We start from the raw sequence: 23207 nt of genomic DNA, 5'->3' as shown, positions 1-23207 counted from the left end.
ATTCCAGGTATTTTCCCTGTCTCATGCTGATTGGAGGTTGCTAGGGGGGTTGCTATGGGTCCTCACCTAGCCTAACTGAGTCAGGGATACCTAGCGCCACAGACCTCTCCTGTTATTTACAGACAAACAACTCAGCAGGGTGGGTATGTGCTTAGGAGTGCTCTGTGGGTTTTTCCAAGGACAAGGGTCATGCCCCCTTCCTTGGATAGGCTTTGCTCTGAGGTAGAGGCTGGTTTCTCAAAAATGGAGTCACATTAGTTTCTCAAGAAGAGCTATCCCAAAACACATGTTTTGGAACTTTAAAGTTTCAAAACTAAATAAAAATTCAGGAAAAGAATTTTTACATAAAAATGAGAAACAGAAAATCATTGAGACCAACTCTCTTACAAAGTCATTTCTAAGAGAAAAAATAAGGCACTAAAACATCCCTACACTAGAAAGATGTGATCACAAAAACAAATCAAAACCATAACCCTTTACTTCAAAAGAATCTAAAATACATTAGGAAAATGATACATGATATGAAAATAATAATCTAAATTTTAAAAACTCAGAAATAAAGTTATAGAACTTTGGAAATAATCAGAAGTAAAAGAAAAATCATTTTGGAAAGTATGAAGTATAAAAATATGCTGGAAGGAACAGAAAAGTAGACAAAATAAGACAGATTACCCCATAAGAGAAATAGAAGATAAAATGGAGGAATTTTTTCAATAAAAGATAAAGACAAAAATTTGAGAGAAAGTGACATATATTGAAGACAAAGAGATTCAGCCACAAAAAAACTGGAATCCCTGAAGAAGAAAAACAAAGGGACAAAAAGATACCAAAATATATAAAATTTTTTCATTAAATTAAAAAAAAATGAAACTACATGTTGAAAAAACACACTGTGTAGCTGAGAATACTACAGAACAACCAAAATCAAGATATTTTTCCAGTAAAATGAATAAACGTTAAGGAAAAAGCAAGTATTTCATTGGATATCAACTCAAACTGAGCAAGCGATTTGTAAGGGTAAGAAAATTCAATTATCATCAGATTTCTTTTACAACAATGTTTTAGGCCAGAAGAAAATGTAGTAACAGATTTAAGAGATTCAAAGAATAAAATATAAACCAACTTTAAAAGGTTAATACAAAAGGCACATAACAATAGTTATGAATATGCAAGAACTCAGAGAATATTGTTGTTATTAGTCCTTCCTGAAGAATTGACTAGTGAATGAATTTCAAATAAATAGAATGATCAGACATCAAATATAACAACTGTTGGTATATATTAAAGATAGGTTGTATTAGTCAGCTTTTCATTACTGTGACAAAATACTTGAGAAAAAACAACAGAGGAATGATTTATTTTGGCTCATGGTTTCAAAAGTTTTAGTCCACAGTCAGCTGTCTCCATTGCTATGGGCCTTTGCTGAGGCAGAGCATTATGATACAGAGGATGTGGAAGAGCAGAGCTCCTCATCTCATGGCAGCCAGGAAGTAGGGAGGTATAAATAGAGATCCTCCAAGTAGGCCTACCTCCTACAGTCACCTCCCAATAATGCCATCAAATCATGAATCTATCATTTGGATTAGTCATGGATGACCCAATTACCTTCTGATAGCCCCAACTCTGAACACTGCTGCATTGGGGATCAAGCCCTTTAAAACATGACCCTCTGAGGAACATTCCAGGTTAAAACCACAACACAGTGTCATTGTGCCATTCAGAACTAATACGGAACGACAGTTAAAGGAGCATAATACCTAAAGGCAATGTTCTCACATAATAGTATTACTATAAAAAACTGAGGTGAGAGAGGTAAGAACATATGAAAAATATTTCAAGGTGTTCTTTGTAATTATGTTGTTGGTGATATTATGTGTATTGTTATTCTAAACCTGTTTTGTACCTAATGTGGAATAAAGTAAATGAGCAATTATGGGATATTCCATTTACTATGGTTTGAATGTTTTTGTTTCTTTAAAATTCATATGTTGAATTCTTAACCCCTCAGGTGATGCTGTTGGGAAGTAGGGCCTTTGGAGGGGGCGGTGATTAGGTCTTCAGGGTTCTACCCTCATGGGATTAGTGCCCAAGCGAGCTCACTCATTTCTCCTACCATGTGGGGACACAGTGAGAAGGAGCCATCTGTGAACCAGTAAGTGGACCTCAGCCAAAACTGAATCTACTGGCACCTTGATCTTTGGACTTTCCACCCTCCAGAATTATGAGAAAAAGCTTTCTGTTATTTATAAACTACTCAGTTTGTGGTATTTGGTATTTTATTATAGCAGTCTGAATGAACTAAAATACTGTCATCTCCTATATCTTTTGTAATTAGGAATCTAAATAAGGAGGCAAAGAGATTCAGAGGTAGTATAAAAAAGCGAAAGAAAACAAAACCATAATCCTGAATTTTAATTTTAATATTGTGATTATGAATTTTTCCTGTAAAATTATATGTATACTTATCAATTGATAGATTTCCCAACTCTGCTACTAAAAGTCCCAGAAACATTAACCAATTTAGTAGCACTAAGCAATAGCACCCAGATTGTGGTCTTGAAGTTATATTTCCCACTAACATAAATCAAGACATTTGGAAACATGACCAATTCCATGTCTGGCTCAGGAGGCATACAATAAGCCTAGAATGTCAGATATTAAGAAAGTTAGTAAAAATTACTAAACCATGCCAAAAGGACTCAGAGGCCAACTTGAAGAGAACCCTACTGGCCAAAGAAAACAGTTTGAACTAAAAAAAAAAAAAAGTAATAAGTTGAAACCTTCCTAAGTATGTCAAAATCCATGAGTTCATGATTATTCTTTTTTTTTTTTTGGTAGTACTGGGAATTGAACCCAGGTACACTCTACCACTGAGCTATATTCCCAGTCCTTTTTATTTATTTTCTTTTAATTTTGAGACAGAGTCTCACTAAGTTGTCAAGGCTGGTCTCAAATTTGTCAATCTCCTGCCTCAACCTCCTGATTAGCAGGGATTATACACATGTGCCACCACACTTGGCTCACAATAATATTTCTGAAAATATAGAGTATTGTTTAGCTTCAGGGGATAAGGAACCAATTCATTATCTTGAGAACCGGTGAATAAGGGAAATGAACTTAGCAATATCTTGCCTTTTCTATTTGAACTGTATCACTAGATGACTGAATGGTGGATGGGGAGATATGCCTTCTTATAAAAACACTCCAACTAATAAGTGAAAAAGAAATAGTAGAATTTTATTATTGCCATCTTGCAACCTTTAATGAATTAAAGGATCTAGACATCAACAATCATAAAAACAACCAGATGTGATATGCATCCTGAGGAAAGAACACATCCAACCTATAGTTTCATCCAAAGGGATAAAACCAGTTGTGATAAAGGAGAGGTATGGCATTAGGACTAGGCACATGGAGGGTTTCTGGAACAGCTAGAAAATACTGTTTCTTGATTTAAGTGCTAAGAGAATGTTTGCTGTGTAATAAGTTATTAGAGTATACATTTATTTTGTACAGCTTTCCAAATATACTTATTCGTAGTAGATGTAAAGATTAAAAGGAATAAAAATCTATTAAACATAAATGATAGCTGTCACAACAAAGGGAGAATTTCAACAAGAGTCTCTCATGTCTATCACTCAAGATTGAAAGTACTGAAAAGTAAGTACCGATAATATTTCCAGTATCTACAAAAAGTACTAGAGAAGAAACTAAGAAAAGGCAATAAAGAACCAGGTGAAATAGTGAAATGGAAGGAAGAAAGAATAGCCTTTAAATCCTAACACAAATCCAAGGAATCTTCAGTGCATTTGGTGAGCTATTTGCTCTAAAATGTGCTTATATTTTATCCAGAGGAATAAAGTTCTATAAAGCTCCCATTACTTGGAAGGTCTGGTCCTTTTGAAACTCAGGGCATAAAAATGTCCCTTCTAGAGATGTAGCTCAGTGGCAGGATGTTTACCTGCCATGCAGCCCAGGGTTCAATCCCAGCCCTTAAAAAAAAAAAAAAAGTGTCCAACTTTAGGGCTGGGGCATAGCTCTGTGGAAGAGTAGTAGCATATGTGCTCAACATGTGGAGGGCCCTAAGTTCAATCAGCAGCATCAACAACAACAACAAATTTCCTTGGCCTATTCTAACCTCATTTATTGCCAAGGAAAGATAAGAACCTTAAATATTTAGATGGCTTGTTTAAGTGTCATTGTTGGGTAAATTATCTCTAAGTGTGTGGGGGGAAAGGAGTGCCACCAGAATCCTAATGCCAAGCTCTATGAACATGCATTTCCTGCCCCATGATTAAGAGGAACAGATTCTAACCTGCAAAATGTATGCTCTGAAAAGGAGTCTGCTTCCTCCCTCTTTTCTGCTTTTTGAGCTTATCCTGCCCATCACTCCAAGTGGCAAGTGACCTAGTTAGCTGAACTCCTCACATCAGACCATCCAGATTAGTCACTGTTCATTCTACTCCACCCCTCCTTTTTTTCTGCCTTTTTCTCTTTCAGCAAATCCTATTCCCTTTCCTTTTCTTTCATTATTACCCACTCTCCTTTGTCTAATTTTTCTTCTCTTTCATTGTAAGAGTAGAAAATATTTGCTACTTAGGAAATGGAATGATTCAAAATAAAGTTGTTCTGCCAATCTACTAAAGAAGATCCATAGAAGAAGAATACATAAATGGTGCAAAAACAATTCCCTTCTTGAGTCAATGTGTAAATTTCAAAATTGAAAACACATTTATCAGAGTTTAGAATGAATAAAACTCATTTGTTAAATCACCATCAAATTTCAGATTACCATTTTCACATATTTATGAAGTCTTTTGGGATCTGTCAAAAATATCACCATAGTGATTTCCCCCTCCCCCATCTATTGCTATTCCAGTTTTTGTTTTTTTATGAAAGCACTTCCCACCATATGCCAGATAACTCACTCCATCACTGAGTAAAGGTACTGATGGGCTAATAACCTGCCAGTGGGACCAGCAAAGTAGTCTGCTGGGATGATGAAGGCGAGAATTTCCAAGAAAGGCTTCACTATAAAAGTGAAGATGCAAGATATGGAAGCAGAGGTAGACCCCCACATTTGGTCACAGTTGTATGAGGATCCAGTGTCAGTCCCATGACACACTTTTTAAATTACAAACAGAAAACCTGAAGGACAAATTTCAACAAACTGAGAATAATGAAATAGAAAACTGAAAAGAGCCCGAGTTCCTGGTGACATGCTTAAATTACTAGATCAATTTCTTTTGGGACTTAACCTCCATGTGACTAATAAATGTTTCATTGCTTAAGATATTTTTAGTTGTAAGTTCTGTGACTTGTAACTGGAAACATCCTAACAATACATATCCTAGTAATACAGGTAGAATTATTGACTGTTGATAGGTCATAGTAGGAGATGAAAAGTAACTGAAATGTACTAAATAATAATTATTATTCTTTTCATCTAATTTTAGAGACTTAGAGTGTGGGCAAAAATATATCTAATTTCAAGTAGATAGATATACTTAATAGGCAAAATGTGATTAATCACATTAGAAAAAATTAGAAATATATTAAGAGAATTATTTATACATTTCACTTCCCATGACCTGTTTTGAGACATGACTAATCTAGAAATTATGATTTTGTTATAGAAACAGTTCAACGGATAGACTCTCTTGTGTCAGTTTTCTTCATAAAATAAAATATTAGGTACATCCAGGTTATAAATTTCTTCCCAAAGGTTTCTTACATTTTCTTGGACATTGCACTCCTATGATCAATACTAACATCCTAGAAATATAAGGAGAGAAAATCCATATAACAACTCTAAGATATGCTTGGATCTAGCCAGATATAGAATACAAAGTGACGTAAAACTGGAAATAAAGGCTAAACTTAAAAAAAAGGAAAGGAAAAGGAAGAGAGAGGGAACATATAAGAAAATGTGAAACTTGTATTTATCTGCATTTACCAAGCTCCCCCCCATCCCTTTTAAAAAATATCTGAGTTATTTCCAAAACCATGTGAGTGAAAGTAGATTGAAGAATTTTCTGGATAGAATGTGACCATTAGGGATACTCTGACGTGCATGAACAGGAACTGAAAACTAGAAGAAAAAACTCCTATTTTGTAACTAAATTGAAGATCTCCTGAATCATACATAAATATTTTTCATTTTAAATAAACGTCAATAAAGACAGTTAAAGAATGTAAATTAAATGGATATCTGTTATTTTTAGCTTTCTCTGAAAGGAAAAAAAAACTTTACAATATGATTCACCTTCTGTCTATATAAATCTCTCTAACAGAAATTTCCCCAGTATAAAAAAAAAAAAAACAAAACAAAAAACAAAACCACAAGCAGCAGCAGCATAGATTATGCAGAATGGCTGATTAAGAAAAATACTTCCTAAGGGTGTGCTGGATGCAAAGAAAATTTGGCAGAAGCTCCATAAGAATTAAATGAGGTGAAAGAGCAGGATTGGATGGTGTCCAGGCAAGGAATAAACGAGGGTTCTAATGCTGGAAAAATGTATTTATAGTGCAATCTTAAACTTACTTCAATTTAACCCTATTTCTTTCTCTTGTTTTTAAATTTTGAAAACTTAACAGATAACTAATGACCAATATTCTGTATCCTAATTCTTTAAGTATATTCATTCAAAGCTGTAACTATTCAACCTTTCGGTTTTTTTCAGATTAACAAATTATACCTTTCTATTCTCATTGATACCATATTTTTAGCCACCAGTCACCAATTACTTGTCACTTGAATTTTTTTCCCCATCACTAAGTAATCAGAAGACTGCCTTATCATAGATATAGATTCCTAGGCCACATATGAGACCCACTGAATAAAAATGTTTAGAAATAGAACTCCTGTCCAAAACAAAATTTGAACAACTGTTTTAAAGAATTCTCCAACTCTCAATTTACAGGAGTTACCAATTATTATTATTATTATTATTATTATTATTATTATTATTTTACCAAGGGCTCTAGCAATTTATTATAGAGGATATATATATATGTATATGTATATGTATATACATATATATAGATATATGTGAGTGTTATATGTGATTTATACAATATATTACCATACATGTTACATATATTCCATATGTATATATTTTTCAGTACTGGGGATTGAACCCAGGATATTCTACCATGCAGCTACATCTCCAGGCTTTTTTTTTTTTGAAGACAGGGTTTCACTAAGTTCCCCAGGCTAGCCTCAGCATTGTGAACCTTGTCTCACACTCCTGAGTAGCTGGGATTACAGACACGTACCACCATTCACAACTTTATATTACTTGTTTCTTAATAAATCATATTTATTTTACTCCTTCTCAATATTATTCATTCATGCTGAAAAGTTATGTTAGTTTTAATATGACTTAGTTGTTATTAAAATTAGACAATTACTATATAATAAGTCAATGCTAAAACATTTCCTAAATGAAATATGTTAAGAAAAACATGATTCAACAAGTCAATGTCTATTTTCATTCTTTTATTCTTTCTTTTTATTTAGAAGACTTGGCAGTCTATTATTGGTTGTGTTTGTTTGTTTAGGAAGAAATGATGACATACAGCCTCTATAATCTGTATGGCATTAGCCAGTACCATTGCAGTTATAGATTAAATCTTTATGAAAGGACACAAAAATAGTAGAACATTTCCTATTTTGTTCCAACTCATTTAATTAAATGTTCTATCTAGAAACCAAGTGAAAGCTCCTAAATAATTTCTGACATGAACTGGATTTTTCTTCTGATTCATAATGACTGATTATAACCCTACAGCAGTTATAGAAAATTAATTAGTTATAAAGAACAAGAACTCTAGAAATAAAAATGCAGAGGCTGAAAATTGAATTGTCATCTTTTTATACTGCATGAATATAGTCTGACAAAACTAAAGAAATTAGGTCACTAAAATAATATTTTAAGAGTATCTTTATTATACATGGTTTTCTCATCAATATCTATAATTCATATTACAATATGAATTATGTTAACCTGTACATATAATGTTTTATTTCTGATTACAAGTTTGCCCAAACTGCTACATGTTGTCAAGCATGAAACTTGTAAAAGTTCAAAGTTTAGTCCATGGTCCTAATACTTTTGAATTACTTGGGGACTCAATCTCTGAAGAACATATCCTAGGAATCTGTACTTTGCTGAACATTTATTACTGCACACTGCTGCCAGCATTCTGACAAGGATGCCAAGGTCTTCACTAGCTATGAGATGCAGATGCTCCAAGATGCCATATTTAATCCTTTCTTGGAATTTATTAGAGTCAACAGTTAGAATCCATAAGCACAAGTGAGCAACTGCTTTAAAGAGGGGATGAATTCTATCCTTTTAAAACCATCTCTTTGGTGTAGAAATGTATGAGCTAGTGACAGTATCCACTCACAATTGTTTTACATCATCCTGGAAAATTTAGTGATTATTTCCAGCAATTACCACACTGAATCACTGATGGACAAATTTTTATGTTTTCTAATGGAGATAAGAAAGCAAGCCTGTAATAATACCCCAGAAGACTCTGAACAGAAGATTCTGCAGGTGCCCTGTTTATGTAGATTTTTTAAAATTTAGTTTTAATCACTATAGTTTATCACCTAGAAAAAGGTACATGAATTTCAGTATAGCTTAAAAACAATAAACAGCTAGAATGAATTTCTTATGGGAAGGAAGCAACTATACATGATGGTGTCAATGGACCCCAGAGCCTCCCTAAAGCTGACTACATTTTCGATTCTTTCTTCCTGTATTTCTCCTCCTCCTCAGTGTCTTTTTTATGTCATTGCCATTGTCAACACAAAGCTTAGACATATTGAACACCTATTAACACCTCTGATATTCTGGCCTAAGTACTCTGTAACTCTTTATATAGCTGAAATTTGACTTCAAAATCTTTATTAAAGATTAAGTATAGTGTTTTTCTAAACTGTGTGCATAGGATGTTCAGAGATTTTATTTGGGAAAAATAATTATTATGGCTTAAACGTTGATGGAGTACAAACAAAAGCCAAATGTTTCACCTATAATTTCTCAATACCCAAGAAAGATTATTAGTGGAAATGATACAGAATTAGAAGAGTAAAACAAGCCAATCCTTGGTTTTAAACACTGGGTTGGGAAAGTTATACTAGTTTTGTATTAGCTATCTATTGCTGCATAACAAATTAAGTCTTAGGTGAAAAAGATAAACATATTTTCTCACACTTTTTGAGGGTTAGGAATCTAGGAGCAGATAAAATAGGTTGTTTTATCTTAGGGTCTCTTACAAGGATGCAATCCATGTGTCAGCCAGGGCTGAAATCATCTCAAGGCTCTTATTGGGAAAAACCCACTTGCACATTTAGGTTTTGCCACCGGGATGACCCTCCCAGCATGTTAGCTGGCTTTCCTCAGTTTAAGAAATTGTGTGTGTGTGTGTGTGTGTGTGTGTGTGTGTGTGTGAAGAGAGAGAGAGAGAGAGAGAGAGAGAGAGAGAGAGAGAGAGAGAGAGCGCGCGCGCACGTGCGCGCATATTGAAGTTGGAAGCCACAATCTTTTATAATCTAATCTTGGAAGTGACATTTAATCATTTCTTCCACATACTATTCATTAGGAGTGAGTCAATATTTCCAGCCCACACTTAAGGGGAGGGACTTATATAAGGGCATGATAACCAAGAGGTGGAGAGGATCATTGAAAGCCATCTTAGAGGCTGCCTTATAATGTTTCTTTACTGTAGGAATTTTAAAATACAGTCATGTGTCACTTAATTGGGACATGTTCTGAGAAATGTATCATTTGGTAATTTTGTCATTGTGTGAGCATCTTAAGAGTGTATTTATACAAATAATGATGGTAGAGCCTACTACACATCTAGGCTATATCTATATACCTTTGTTTATGCAGTTTATCATTGACTAAAACATCACTCTGCATCATATGACTGTATTTAATATGTAGTTTACCATTGTAAACATCTATGGGGCATAGTGCAGTAAGTTATACTTTTCAAACTCTAATTTAAAGTCCTTCCATCTGTTTTTGTGCTGCCAATTTATATATCCACCTAGGATTTTAAGGACTTGCTGCCCAAGTTATGATTGATCCTTGGACCAGACGGTTTATTAGAAACACAGACTCTCAGGTCCCACCTTGATCCACTGATTTATAAATAATATTCCTTATTTTGGCATCAGCATCTACCTTTAGATATTAATATAATAATTCATCTTTCTTTTGATTGGTATTCATATGGCATATCTTTCCACAATCCTTTCTTTTTAACTTGTCTAAATCCTTATATTTCAGGGTTTCTTGTAGACCGTTTTTTTTTTTTTTTTTGGTAGATTGCATAAATACACTTAGTTGACAATGTTTGCCTTTTAATTGGGGTATTGAGGCCATTTACATTTGATGTGATTATAAATATAGTAGAATTTAAATTTACCATCTTTTTAATTGTTTTCTATTTGTCAATTTATTCTCTAACCTTTACCCCCTGTATTCTTGCTTCCCTTTAGGTCATTTTATTATTCCATTTTATCTTCACTATTAGTTGATGAATTACATTGCTTTTTAAGATAGTGTAGTGTTTGGTCTAGGTTTTTATAAAATATTTAAAACACAATTTATTTAATAGTATTATAGAAAATAAAGATTACTTCCATGCTTTAAAAAAAAAAAAAATATATATATATATATATATATATATATATATATATATATTAGTTGTAGTTGAATACAATACCTTTATTTATTTATTTTTATGTGGTGCTGAAGATCTAACCCAGGGCCTCATACATGCTAGGTGAGTGCTCTACCACTGAGCCATAACCCCAGCTCGACTTCCATGCTTTTTGATATTATAAATAATGCTGTGACTAATATTTCTTTCTTTTGTTTCTTCTACAATGATGTCTTTGTTTTTAAGAATTAATTTACAGAAGAGGGATTACTGGTCAAAATGCATTAATTTTTTAAGGATTTTGCCACATGTTAAGTTATTCTCCTGAAATGTTGCACCAGTATATTCCCTCTCAAAAGTTTTTCTGCTGGTTCTTCTCTCTGATCACAAACTAACCATGGAGCACTGTTAAGGAAACTCTCAGGACCACATCAATAGTGCCTGTAAATGTTCAGCATTGTCTTTCCCTTTCTATTGTGCCCATAAGTTATTGTGGGGAAGGGTGCTTAAGTACAGAAAACCCTGTTGGGCCTTGGCAGATAGTAAGATGATAAGAAAGGAAAGGGAAGAAATACGGGGAGAGGGCAGCCTTTCCTAAAACCTTGCTACCCAATATCTGGTTTCTCAGGCTGGCAGTCTTATATCAAAGATGAAGTAAAAGCCTTTAGTATTAGTAACTCCAGGTACAAACTTTGATCAGCTCTCTTCCCTTAGATGAATTCCTTTCTGTTTTCTCATTTAAAATTATTATATATCAATAATATTGGTAATAAATAGGGAAGAATATATTTTGCTGATACTAAAATGCATTTTCTCTCCTTTTAACATATCTGAAATAGGGATGTATCATGCACTGATGATTTTAAAGTTATTTACAACTGTGCATTGTATTGTTTTTTCTTAGTGGTTGTGGTAAGCAGAATTATAAAAATGACCCTTCAGTGACACTTCTTCTTATATGATCATCTACTCTTCAGTGACTAGAACCTATCCATGCAATGAAATCTCATTTCAGTAAAGACCTATACTATGTAGCAAAAGAGAAATTTCCTGATAGGCCTGTGGGAACTATCAGTGCCCTGAAAGGCAGTGAGTTTTTCTGGCTGGTGGGTAAAAGGGGAAGTCCAAAAGATTTATAGCAGAACAGAGATTTGAAGAGATCAGAGTCTGTGTTAGTCAGCTTTTCATCACTTTGACCAAAATACCTAATAAGAACAAATAAGAAGAAAAAGTGTGTTTTGGCTTATGGTTTCAAAGCATTCAGTTCATGGTTGGCTGGCTCCATTCCTTTGGGGCACAGGTGAGGAAGAACATCATGGCAGAAGAGCATGGCAGAGGAAACTGCTCAGCTCAGCAACTGGAAGCAGAGAGAGCTGGTCTAAGGTTTACAATATAAATCTTTTACTTATTATAATATAGTTTCATGTACTATAAAATTATTTCATGTATAAGAACCTTACTATATATAGTATATACATTTCCCTTTCATCCTTTGAAGTATTGTTGTCATACATTTTAATCCTAAAGATATAAATCTCAACACATTGCAACTACTTTTGCTTTAGATAGTTGTCTTTGAAAATGATTAAAATAATTTAAGTTTTATTTCTTTTCATTTTTGTCATTTCTAGAGCTATTTAATTCTGTTTATAAATCCAAATTTCCATCTGCCATCATATTCCTTCTGTGGAAATGACTTCTTTTAACATTTCTTATATTGAACGTCTTCTGGGCATGGGAGAAAAGCAACATTTGTCTTTTTTGTTTGTTTTTTAAAAAGATATTGTAGCTGGGTATAAGAATTCTGGATCAATGGTATTTTAATCACTTTGCATAGTGCCATACAAAATTAAGCCAAATCAGAATGAATGTGGTTAGGTCAAAGCGCTGTCTTGCATGAGCCAAGTGCATACCTCACCAGGGAACTTTAGGATTTAAGAACTGGATATGGTCTCTGGTGTTTATCTGGAGGCAGATCCTAAGGGCCAGACACTGAGAATTCAAGTAATGATGGCTTTAAAAAAAAAAAAAAAATCATCCCTGGAAGAGTCCTTTACAAGAAAATTTCTGAACTTTTTGAACGTCATATATAGTTTACACATGGTGCCAAGGAAACATTTAAGGGCAGTTGGCTAAACCTTCCTTTAGGCCAGGGAAGCCTAATCTACCCTATTCAGATCTTTAGAAAAAATGAAGCTCTAAGTGTTTTTAAGAAGATGATTTCTGACACACTGGGTTCTCTAAGGAATCTCAGCAGTAGGCCAGAATTAAAGAGAAAATGACTTCTTGTTCTACTTGTGTGGGATATTAAATTACATTAGTGGGTTTCTAGGGCCTTGAAGGTCTGTTCTTAAAGATCAATCACTATATATATATATATTTTAACACGTTGAAAGGTAAAACAAAATAAATTGGCTTTTATTTATAAAAAGGGGATTGCTAGGGCCTTCTCCTTTCTGGGTTGTCACGCACGAGCTCTTGGAGACCTGGGCCCCCAAATTCCACAGGTCACGGATCAGTCATGTTGTAGGAAACACTCAAGGACAACCGGCTCCCTTTTTGCAGCCTGCTTCCGGGTACCAGACGCCAAGGCGACACCGCCTGGGGCGAAGGGAGAGGTGGCTGGCTTCGCGAGAACCCGAGGAGGCGGGGCTCCGCCGCCGCCCCTGGCCGACTTCCCGCCCCCTCTCCGGCCCCGCCCCTTTCCGGCCCCCTCCTTGGCCCCTTCGGGCTCCTAAGGGGCGCGCGCCATCTCCACCGCCTTGGGCTGAACCGGCCCCCAAGGGCTAGGGCCGCGCGGAGCCGGGGCCGCGGCGGGATGCGGCCGCCGTCGGGGCGATGGTGGCTGCTGCTGTGGCTGCCGCCCCTAGCCACGCTGCCCGCGGGCGCCGAGGACGCGGCGTTGTCAGGTAACCGCGGGCGCACGCGGCGGGCGCACGCTTCCGGCTCAAGGGCGCGCTCTCGCCTGGCGAGGTGGACGCTCCTCCCTCGGCCTCCGGGTCACTCCCGGGCGCGGCCTACACTAGGGCGGGGCTGCTTTCCCGCTGTATTGGGTTCCCCTGCCCTCTCTGCTGCCATTTGGACATTTTGTGATGTGAGGAATAGAAGCAGCCGCGCGGTTCAAAGCCTGGCTCAGTTTTTCATTTTACAGAAGCAACGAAATTCAGAGATGTTTTGTCCAGGGTCACACAGCTACTCACTGGCACAGCTGGCCCTAGACTCCTTATTTTCAATAAGGGGCTTTTTGTACAGTACTTCAATTTATGTCTAAAATCTTGTTATATTTATAGCCATTTCTTTAAAACTCAAAAGACTAGAGAAGCAAAGAGCTTCAGCTTTATTAGAATGGGGCCGAAATCCCCCTGCCCTGACTGTTGTGACCCTGGGTCACGGACGATGACAACCCATGGTAGCGTTTAATGTATGCCTGGCGTATGGGAGAAAGAACTGACAGCAGCACGCAGTGTTGTTACAGGCAACCCCGGGAGTACTCTGAGGATCCTGGCACAGAAGTTAGAAACTCGAATTCTGTCTCTATAACTAGTAATTTGCCCTGAGCTCAATGTTTGTTTCATTTAATATCCTTGAAAAGATTTTCTGGATGTACTGTCCACCAACTTCCCCACATTGCGTTGGAGCCATTCCTGATTGCAAGGGAGGCTGCCAAGTATGTTCTCTTAGCTGAACTCCAACCACTCAAGATCAGGGTTATTTATGTATTTATTAGCATCTTTCACAGCTGTCTAACGGTAGGTAGGTATCTTTCAGTGAGTTACACCTTGGGGAACTATATATACCAGTTCTCTTTGTGCTAGATAGTGTTAAAAGTGCTTAAACTGCATTGTCTACCATATTTAATACCCATAGAAGTCCCCTTGGGTAGTTGCCATTTATATACCCATTTTACAGATTAGGAAATGAAAAAAAATAAAACTTCTGTCTAAGGAGGAGAGTTTCTTGTTATGGCAGCAGCTAGAAAATTAGAAGTAGCTCTAGACCAACACCCAGAACCTTGAGCTCTAATTGAGTTATTACATTTCATGCAACAATTGTGGTGTGTAGTCTTGATCCAGGCACATAGTCTTTATACAGTTTTCTCAACAGTAAAATGAAGTTGTTTTATTGCTGGAGAGGTTCAGTATTTTCTTCACTTTTATTTGCCTCAATGAAACCAATGTTTTTGAAGTTCTTGTGTTGTTTTACTTGGTGGTAAGGGTTCTTAATTTTACTAATCAAAGACATACATAAAGGGTTACCAAGGCTTCTATTCCACCTTCAACTTTCAGGATGCCCACTGAGTTGGTTAAATTTTAATCTGCAACTAAGAAAATTGGCTACTTCTGTTGCTATCTAGTGAGGCTTGTCTTTGCAAATAGGCTTTCAATGTGAATAAAGAAGCATCCACTGTCCTGTGCTGCATTAGACTAAGTCTAAGAATCACTGCTGCTCCAGGGGCTGTAGTTCAGTGGTTGAGCACTTGCTTCGCATGTAGGAGGCGCACTGGGTTGATCCTCAGCACCACATAAAAAAATAAATAAATAAAGGTATTATGTCCATCTACAACATAAAAAAAAAAAAAAAAAAGAACCATTGCTTTTCTAAAAGACTTTGGTTTTATGAGGAACATCAAGACGAAATAGTTGGTATAGTAAGCACCCTTGTTCATGGAGGATATGGTCCAAAACCCTAGTGGATAACTAAAACCCGAAACAGTACTGAACCCTATGTACTGTGTTTTTTTTCTATATATACATACCTATGATAAGGTTTAAGTTATACAATTAGGCACAGAAAGAGAATAACAATAGTAACTAATAAAATAGATTATTATAGCAATATACTGTAATAAAAGTTATCTGAACTTATGAATTGTTTACTTCTGGAATTTTCCATTTATACTATTTCATAATTTCAGATCACAGTTGACTACAGGTAACTGACGCCTCAATAAGTGAAACTGCAGATAAGGGAGGACTACTGTACTTTCTTCTGTAAAGTAGAGCCTATCTATAACACAAGAAGCTTGTATTCGATGATACTTAAGATTCCTTCCTATTGTAAAATTCTGTCTGTACACACACACCCATCTATGAAATGGAGAACATTCAGACTAAAACCAGCTTTCTGTCACCCCTTTTGGAAGAAAGAGGCAGTTGGCACAGGAAGCACAGGTAGGTAGTTGTCTGGCTAAGAAGAAAAAAACTTCAAGCTAACAGTCATCCGTAATTTGTAACCAGCGGGTGAGGTCACAAGAAACCATGTGTTTCCTCAAATGAAGTTCAGGTCATAGAAATGGCTCCCCAGGCCTAGATTATACCAGTAAGTCTCTTCATATTCACAGCTTCCATAATCATCCATGCAAAGGAAAATCTGTACCTGGCAGTTAAAACCAAACCTGAATGTACGTTATCATCAACTCTTATTTTCAGTTTCATGTTTGAAAAACAAACTGGGTTAATAGAATAGAGAAGTTACCTTTTCAACTAACACCTTTGAAAATGTGAATTTTAAAAAATTAAAATTAAAAATTAAAAAAATTTAAAAATAAAAAGCTAAGCAAAAAATCCCCAGCTCCATCTGCAACTGTTTGCATTTGAACTTTTTTTTTTTTTTTATAGTAGATGCACACTTTTTTTAAAAACATTTATTGAGGATCAAACCGAGTGCCTCTGGGTTTGCTAGGCAAGCATTCTACCAACTGAGCTACACCCTAGCTCACATTTGAACTTTTTACTTTTTGTTTTTTCTGCTCTTCTCCCTCTCCTTCTTTGCCAGCCCCTCTCCCCCCCAATAATTTCAGGTAAAATGGAGAAAATGGCAACATGACAAGTACATTTATATATATTATTATTCTGCTGTAATTTCATTTGAGGATAGTTTTTTTTTTCCATATGAGAACCATGGAAGGTTAAGTTAGGAGAAACATTGGTGAAATATTTTTTATATGGGAGGAGGTTTAAGATCTGCTAAGATTTGAGAAGTGTTTGTGTTTTTTATTCTTAGAATATTCTGTAAGTAGGCTTAAGTACAGTTTGTTTTTTTTTCTCAAGTTCAAATGAATATTTTTACCATTATGTATGGACAAACTCTTTAACTTAAATATATATGTAGTTGTTTAGAAAAACTAATAAAGGACAAAAATATTAAGGAGTAATTTGAAATTTAACTTGTTACAATGGGGGATATTGGGACTGTGGCTGTGGCTCAGAGATAGAATATAGAATGCTCACCTTGCACATGTGATGCACTGGGTTCAATCCTCAGCACCACATAAAAATAAATAAATTAAAAGAAAGATATTGTGTCCAACTACAACTAAAAAAAATTTTTTTTAAATGGGGTATATGTAGCTGTCCCTTTTTAATATCAGATATGTATAATAGTACCCCCTTATCCAGAGGGGGAATATACTGTTCCAAGTCTCCCAGTGGATGCCTGGAACTGCAAAGAGTACTAAAACCCATATGTGCTCATACATAATATTCCCTCATACATAATATTAACAATAAAGTTTAATTTATGAATTAGGCACAGAGATTAATAACAATAGCTTCTAAGAAAAATAGAAAAATTATAACTATATTATAACAAAAATTACTTAAAACCTATGAATTATTTCTGGAATTTTCTATTTAATATTTTTGGATTACAGTTGATCATAGGTAACTGAGACTTGAAAGTGAAATCACAGGTGAAGGGGAACCACTAATGTCCTAAAATTATATTCGTTGGATGTTTATAAATTGAGTGGTATTTAAAATGAACTGAGGGATCTATCTCATTGGTTCTGGTAATCCTGACTTGAAGCCTGTGCTAATGTAGATAACTAATCCCTAGAGAACCTGCTGAGAACTGCAGGGAGTTAAGGAAGATGGTGCTCATTCCAGGGTGTAGAGACCAGCCTTGCCATAGGAAGAATGACCTTCAGTGTTGGTTCAACAGACTTTCCCAAGTGCTTGGAAGATGTGGCAGAGCTGGGTTGGCCCATGCTGCCAGATCTTTCTCCTGATCTGAATCAGGTTTGAGGAAATGAACATCTCGTTAATGGGGCACCCTCCAGGGTGAGAATGTATTTCAATCTCAAGTGTAATCAGTGGCTGTCAGAGGCACATATTGTTCCCTTCTGATTAAATGATTATCATCACATTTTTATTTTTAAATTCCTAGAAATTATTTTTCTTTTCCTTGATCTCATTATAAAGGGATTGTTTTTATGATCTGACTGTATATATTTGCTCTCAGGAGGTTCTGTTTTAGCAAAATAAACCAGCAAAGGTTAGGGCTGTGCTAATGAAGGCACCTGCAGCAGCACCATAATCTTCAGTGTTAGGGCTTAATTGGTAATAGAGTTCAAATAAATCAAACTGGCTATTTTTTCTATTTCATATCATCAAACAATGAAATTTCTCTAGAAGATGTTTACAGAAGGGAAGAGAAGCCTAAGAAAGATATGACCTTTATAATCAATCTAAGGTGGAAGAATCTAGTCTCTCTAGGAAGGCAGTGGACCAGCTGTGAAAGTAAACTTGTCACAGCCCCCATTTCATGTCTTGTCTGGTTAGCCCATGCCTATGGTTCACATGGGTGAACTCACTTCAGGCTAGGTTTGTAGCTTCTTGTGGCTGAGTTTCTGGTCGCTTAGATGTTTAGACATTCTGTGTGGGTTGACTAAGGTACATTCACCTCAGGAGACCTGTGATAAGAATGGAGGGCAGCCAAAGGACACCATGAAATACTGACACTTTGTCTCTACTCTTTTGGGCATTGTGTGAATTCCACATCAGCTTCATCTCTATGGCCAGAGACTACCTGAGAATTTCTGGGGAGGCAACATACTTTTAAGTAATGTACATTTCTTAATCTGGAGGTGGAAGGAAAATTCAGAGCAAGTTCTTTTATTCTAACCAGGAGGTCCCTTACACAGAGTACACTGATGGACAGCATATGAAGAAAACAAAGCCAAGATTAATGCCACTTCTTGCTTCCTCTACCCTCAAGTATCTGATGAGGAGCAAGAAGATGTTCCCTAACCAGAGGCTATTAAGAGTTATAGGCTCAACCCTCTCCTTAAGGGTACACCAATAATAAAGTAGGTAGAGGGAGGTGTAGCCTGTGGCTTCCAACAAGGCTGGAGAGGGTGTCCTGCTGCATCAGGAGTGCTAACTGGCACTGGCCAAGCTCTTAACCAAAACTGGTCAGACTTTCTGTGGCTGGACTATACCCATTCAAATAATCCTCTTATCCTCTTAAATTGCTACACTCACACACACTCACACAACAAATATCTAAGTGCTGTGGGATATAGTAATGAAATGCATGCTGTCCCAAAGTCCACAGGAAAACAGTGTGAGCCAATAAGTCTATTTGTATTATGAAAACAATAAAGCAGAATCAGAAGAATGCAGGTAAAAGTGCTTGGGTGTGCAAGATTAGACAGTGGATCAGAGAGGTCCTTCCTAAGAATGTGATATTGGAACAAATGCATCAGTTATTGGAAAGTACAAGCTCTGCCAATATCTGGAGAAAGAAGGTTGGTTGCAAATGAAAATTGAAGCAGGGTGAACTAGCACCTAGAGGAGGATCAGTGGGTTGATGTGGCTGGAGCAGAGAGGTGTAAGAGAGGTCATAGGGGTACTTTTGTCCCTGGAAGGGAGGTTAAATTTTGTTATCATGTAATAGGAGATAAAAGATCTTTATGCTGTTTGTAGAATAGTTTGTGGAGGAAATAGTAGGGCTCCTTCTGGAAGCAGGAGGCTGCTACTGTAATCCAAATGCAAGATAAAATGTGACATGGATAACAGAAATATTTACTCCCAAATTCAAACTATTGCATTAAATTTGAATAGCATTATGTTGCTCTTGGTTAAAGAGCTACAGATATCAAATGATTTAGAAGATAGTCTTAGGATCAAATGCAAAAAAACTCCGTTTTAAGGTAGCACTTATTTACAAAGCTTAGGTCCCACAATGAGTATTTTTTCAGACCTCTAAAAAAAGGGAACTTTTCTGTGGGAATTGATTCAGCCCTTGAAGTAGTAGGCTTCACTAAGAGAGGAGTTATAGGGAGGGTCCTGGAGGCATCCCTAAGAAAAGTGCCCCTAGCATTGAGTACATGTGATGTTGAAATAACTGGCTAGAAGTGAATATTTCTGTAATGTTCTGGGTTTCCTGAGACCTCAGTTCCTTCATTTCCCTCGCTGAACATACTCCTTCCAACATCAGTAGATCCTCTCTTATCTTGTGAGATTCCCAATACAAAGTTCTTAACTCTAGCTTCCCCATTTAACCCTGGTTCTGGCTAAAAGACCCCATAGGATGCTGTGCAGAGGCAGAATGTGGGATGGGGAAGGCCAGTCCAGAAACCTCCCTCTTCCTCCTCTGCTGCTCACCAGGTGAGGGCTTAAGTTCTTGCAGTTTTGCGCTGTCTTCCTGCCTATACCCAACTGTCAGCCCTTCCCTGCCCCAATCTGCTCTTCCCCTGCCACTGCCCTTGGCCAGGAGATGGGTACGTCTCAGACATGCTCAAGAATGTTTCAGCATAGGCTGCTCTGAGTGTTCTAGTATTGTCCTTTGGGCTCTTGTGCACAGATAGACCATACAAGAATGTATTTTTATTTTATTTTCCTGTATTTAACAGAGAGCTTCTCGAGCTTCCTTCTTGTGCTGCTTTAAAACAGCTCTTAACATGGATTCCTGAGTTTACATCTCAGGCTCTTAAACTGCAAAATTCATTGATATATTTTAATATCTGTGCATTTCATCATAAATTTAAGAATAAAATGAAAGAACATAACTGTCACAGGGGAATATCGTGGATCCTCATACAATTTTACCATTTCATGTATCTTCCTAAGAACTCTGACATTCATGCTACTGTTTCAGGAGGCAGGACCTTCTCAGGGTCCTTTCCCCAAGTCTGTCTTCCCCAACTTCATGGTCCAATTTTTAATGCCAAGGATATTTCAAACCAGAACAGGAAACTATCAGAGCTTATTCAAGATTATTCCCTAAATAGGTATAATTGTTGACTAGTTATTGCTGGTTAACCACTCTTTCCCCAGCTTTGGTATAGCAGGTTGTTCTAGCTTCATTTTAGGTTTTTCTTTAGAAATAGCAGACCATACTTTCCTCAGAGGAGTTGGGTATTGGATATCAGACCCATTTCACTGGGGAACCAAGAGTATTTCCTATAGCTGTTTCCTATTTGGGAGATATTTCCTGTTTGATACTCTGTCTTGGATTCAGAAGAACTTACTAAATTTCACATCCAAACAGCAGTGGTCACAGAAGAATGACCCCCCACTTATTTATTTATTTATGTATGTATGTATGTATTTTAGCATTTACCACATTAACTTTCTATAATTATAGCACTTATTTCCCCCCTCCCCCTCTCTCATATAGTTATGTAGTATCATAAGTGTGTAATTATTATGTGTGGTATGCAACATATATTTGTGTACATGCATACTCATATTTTTGTATCTATAGCCATCTCCAGCCAAATTTCACTTATGCTATGGACCTGCCCATTTTCACTTAATTCCACCAGTGAAAACTGGGTACATATGTGTCTAGAATTGAACTCATCCCACATTCTTCTCACAAACTTTGCTTCTTTTCTAGTATTTGTTTTCTGTGGAAAGGGCTTCACTATCTTTCCATTCACAAGATACCTTCATATTATCTTACTTCTTCACCCAATGAACCGCCAAAGCCTGTTGGTTTCATTTCCTAAGAGCTGTTGAATCTGTTATTTCTCCCTCCTCACTTAGTTCAGAGCTCCAGTAACATGGGCTCTTCTTTGCTGTATCAGGTGCTTCCTGCTGTTGTTGGTGCCTGGAAACTTCACAGTGCCTTATGATTGGTGCCTTAACACTACCTAACCCTTACTGAACTGTTTAATTCCTTTTGATTGCCAGCAGTTTCCTGCTGAGACTCTGATATTTCCTAAAATCTTTCAGTGCTCTGCTTTCAGGATGAATTCACATTCTTTGTGTGAAGTAAGCACTGCTTGCCTCTCCAACAGCAAATGTTGAGATGTTTCCATGTATCCCTCCACGGGATTCTTGTTCCTATGCCAGTATATCAGTTAGATATCCCTCAACTGAACTACTCCCATGATTTCCTACATATTTGCCACCCTCAACCCCTGACTGTCTTGTTGCTTCCAATCATACATTTGTATTTCACTTTTTCTGGGAAGCCACCCTTAACTGCTGGCCTCTGCTTCAGGACTGAAGACATGCTTACTCTCTATGCCTGTGTAGTGCCCTCCATGTCATAAGAGCCTTTACACTAGACTAGGATATTTTCTGTGTCCTGCTAGGTCGTGAAGACCAAAGGACTAAAATTACCTTATAGAAAAATTTATTAGTCACAGAATGTTAAAACTGTTACTATCTCTCTTCGAATAATTAAAAAAAAGATTCTGGGCAATTAAATATTTAAGAAATTACATTTTTTTCATCTCTTAGTTCCAAGATGTAAAGCTTTGAAAGAGATGGATTTTATTCAAACTTCTGAGTCAAAATGTTACTGCTACAATCAGAATTCCCAAATGGAGTGGACATCTCTGTGGTCATCTGTGCAGGTAGGAGCCTACTTTTAAATCATGTCTTAAGGACAGGGCGTTAAAATGTAAGAATAAAAAGTACATTTTGTATGGCATGTAGCCGAGTGTCAGGATGAAGCTGATTCAAAGATCACATAGAGCGGCTCAAGGAGCAGTGGTATGGAAAGAGTATGTTAACTCCTCTGCCTACTTCTTCAGCCCCTTTCTAGACCACTCTCAGTGAATATACCATCCAAGCGAATATAATGTTGAAGCTATGATATTAAAGGGAGTCATCAGAATAGTTTTATTGAGAAGGTATCATTAAGAAAGATTTCAGTGAAGTGAGTTACCAAGAGGGTATCTGAGAAAAGAGTGTTCTAGACTGAGGAGATAACTAGAAAATTCTTATCAGGAGGCACATGATATTGATTTATACTACAAATATATACAACACTTTGATCACTTGTTTAAGGTGGTATCTGCCAAGGCCTTCCACTTTAAATTTACTATTTTTCTTTTATTAATGAATGAGTTTTTCGAAGAGATAATTTGAGACTGTGTATATATTCTGTTCCTCATCAACTTTCTAGCCTCTAGGGATGCTTGCCTATCATCATCATATTTATCAGATGATTTTCTAATTCCATTATTCTTTTTACATTCATTGGCATTCTACTAGGGAAGAGTTTTTCCTCCTTCTATTTATTAATTTATTTATATCCAGGTATTCTCATAAAGTGTCAAATTCATTCAATAGACTATAATCCATTACCTCTTTTGATACTCAAATTGTCCTAGATTTGGTGAGTATGGTGCTCTTTCAAACCATCTCAGTGTCTTTTTTAACTTGTGCCTATCATCTCTTTGAGTACTACATATTTCTTTTTCTTTTTTAAATATTTTTAATTGTAGATGGACACAATACCTTTATTTTATTAATTTACTTTTATGGGATGCTTAG

The 23207-nt window shown here is 36.5% G+C and overlaps 1 protein-coding gene across 2 annotated transcripts in view; it reads left to right on the top strand.

The window, feature by feature from the left end:
* Window positions 1–23207, top strand: part of NEMP2 (nuclear envelope integral membrane protein 2) — a 124383-nt gene that overhangs the window by 89126 nt on the left and 12050 nt on the right. The window contains exons 1-2 of one of the 2 annotated variants that reach the window (XM_081261520.1): window positions 13284–13598; window positions 22167–22282. In XM_081261520.1, coding sequence (XP_081117646.1) covers window positions 13508–13598; window positions 22167–22282 — 207 coding nt within the window. In that variant the 5' untranslated portion in view covers window positions 13284–13507. Of the gene's footprint in view, window positions 1–13283; window positions 13599–22166; window positions 22283–23207 lie in introns of those variants that run through there. The other variant, XM_081261521.1, reaches the window with a different exon arrangement.

The sequence above is a fragment of the Spermophilus citellus genome (genome assembly GCF_964194105.1).
Source record: "Spermophilus citellus genome assembly, chromosome: 11".
In the NCBI taxonomy this organism is placed as follows: Eukaryota; Metazoa; Chordata; class Mammalia; order Rodentia; family Sciuridae; genus Spermophilus; species Spermophilus citellus.
The sequence above is the reverse complement of the archived record's forward strand: the minus strand, read 5'-3'. Positions and strand labels throughout refer to the sequence as shown.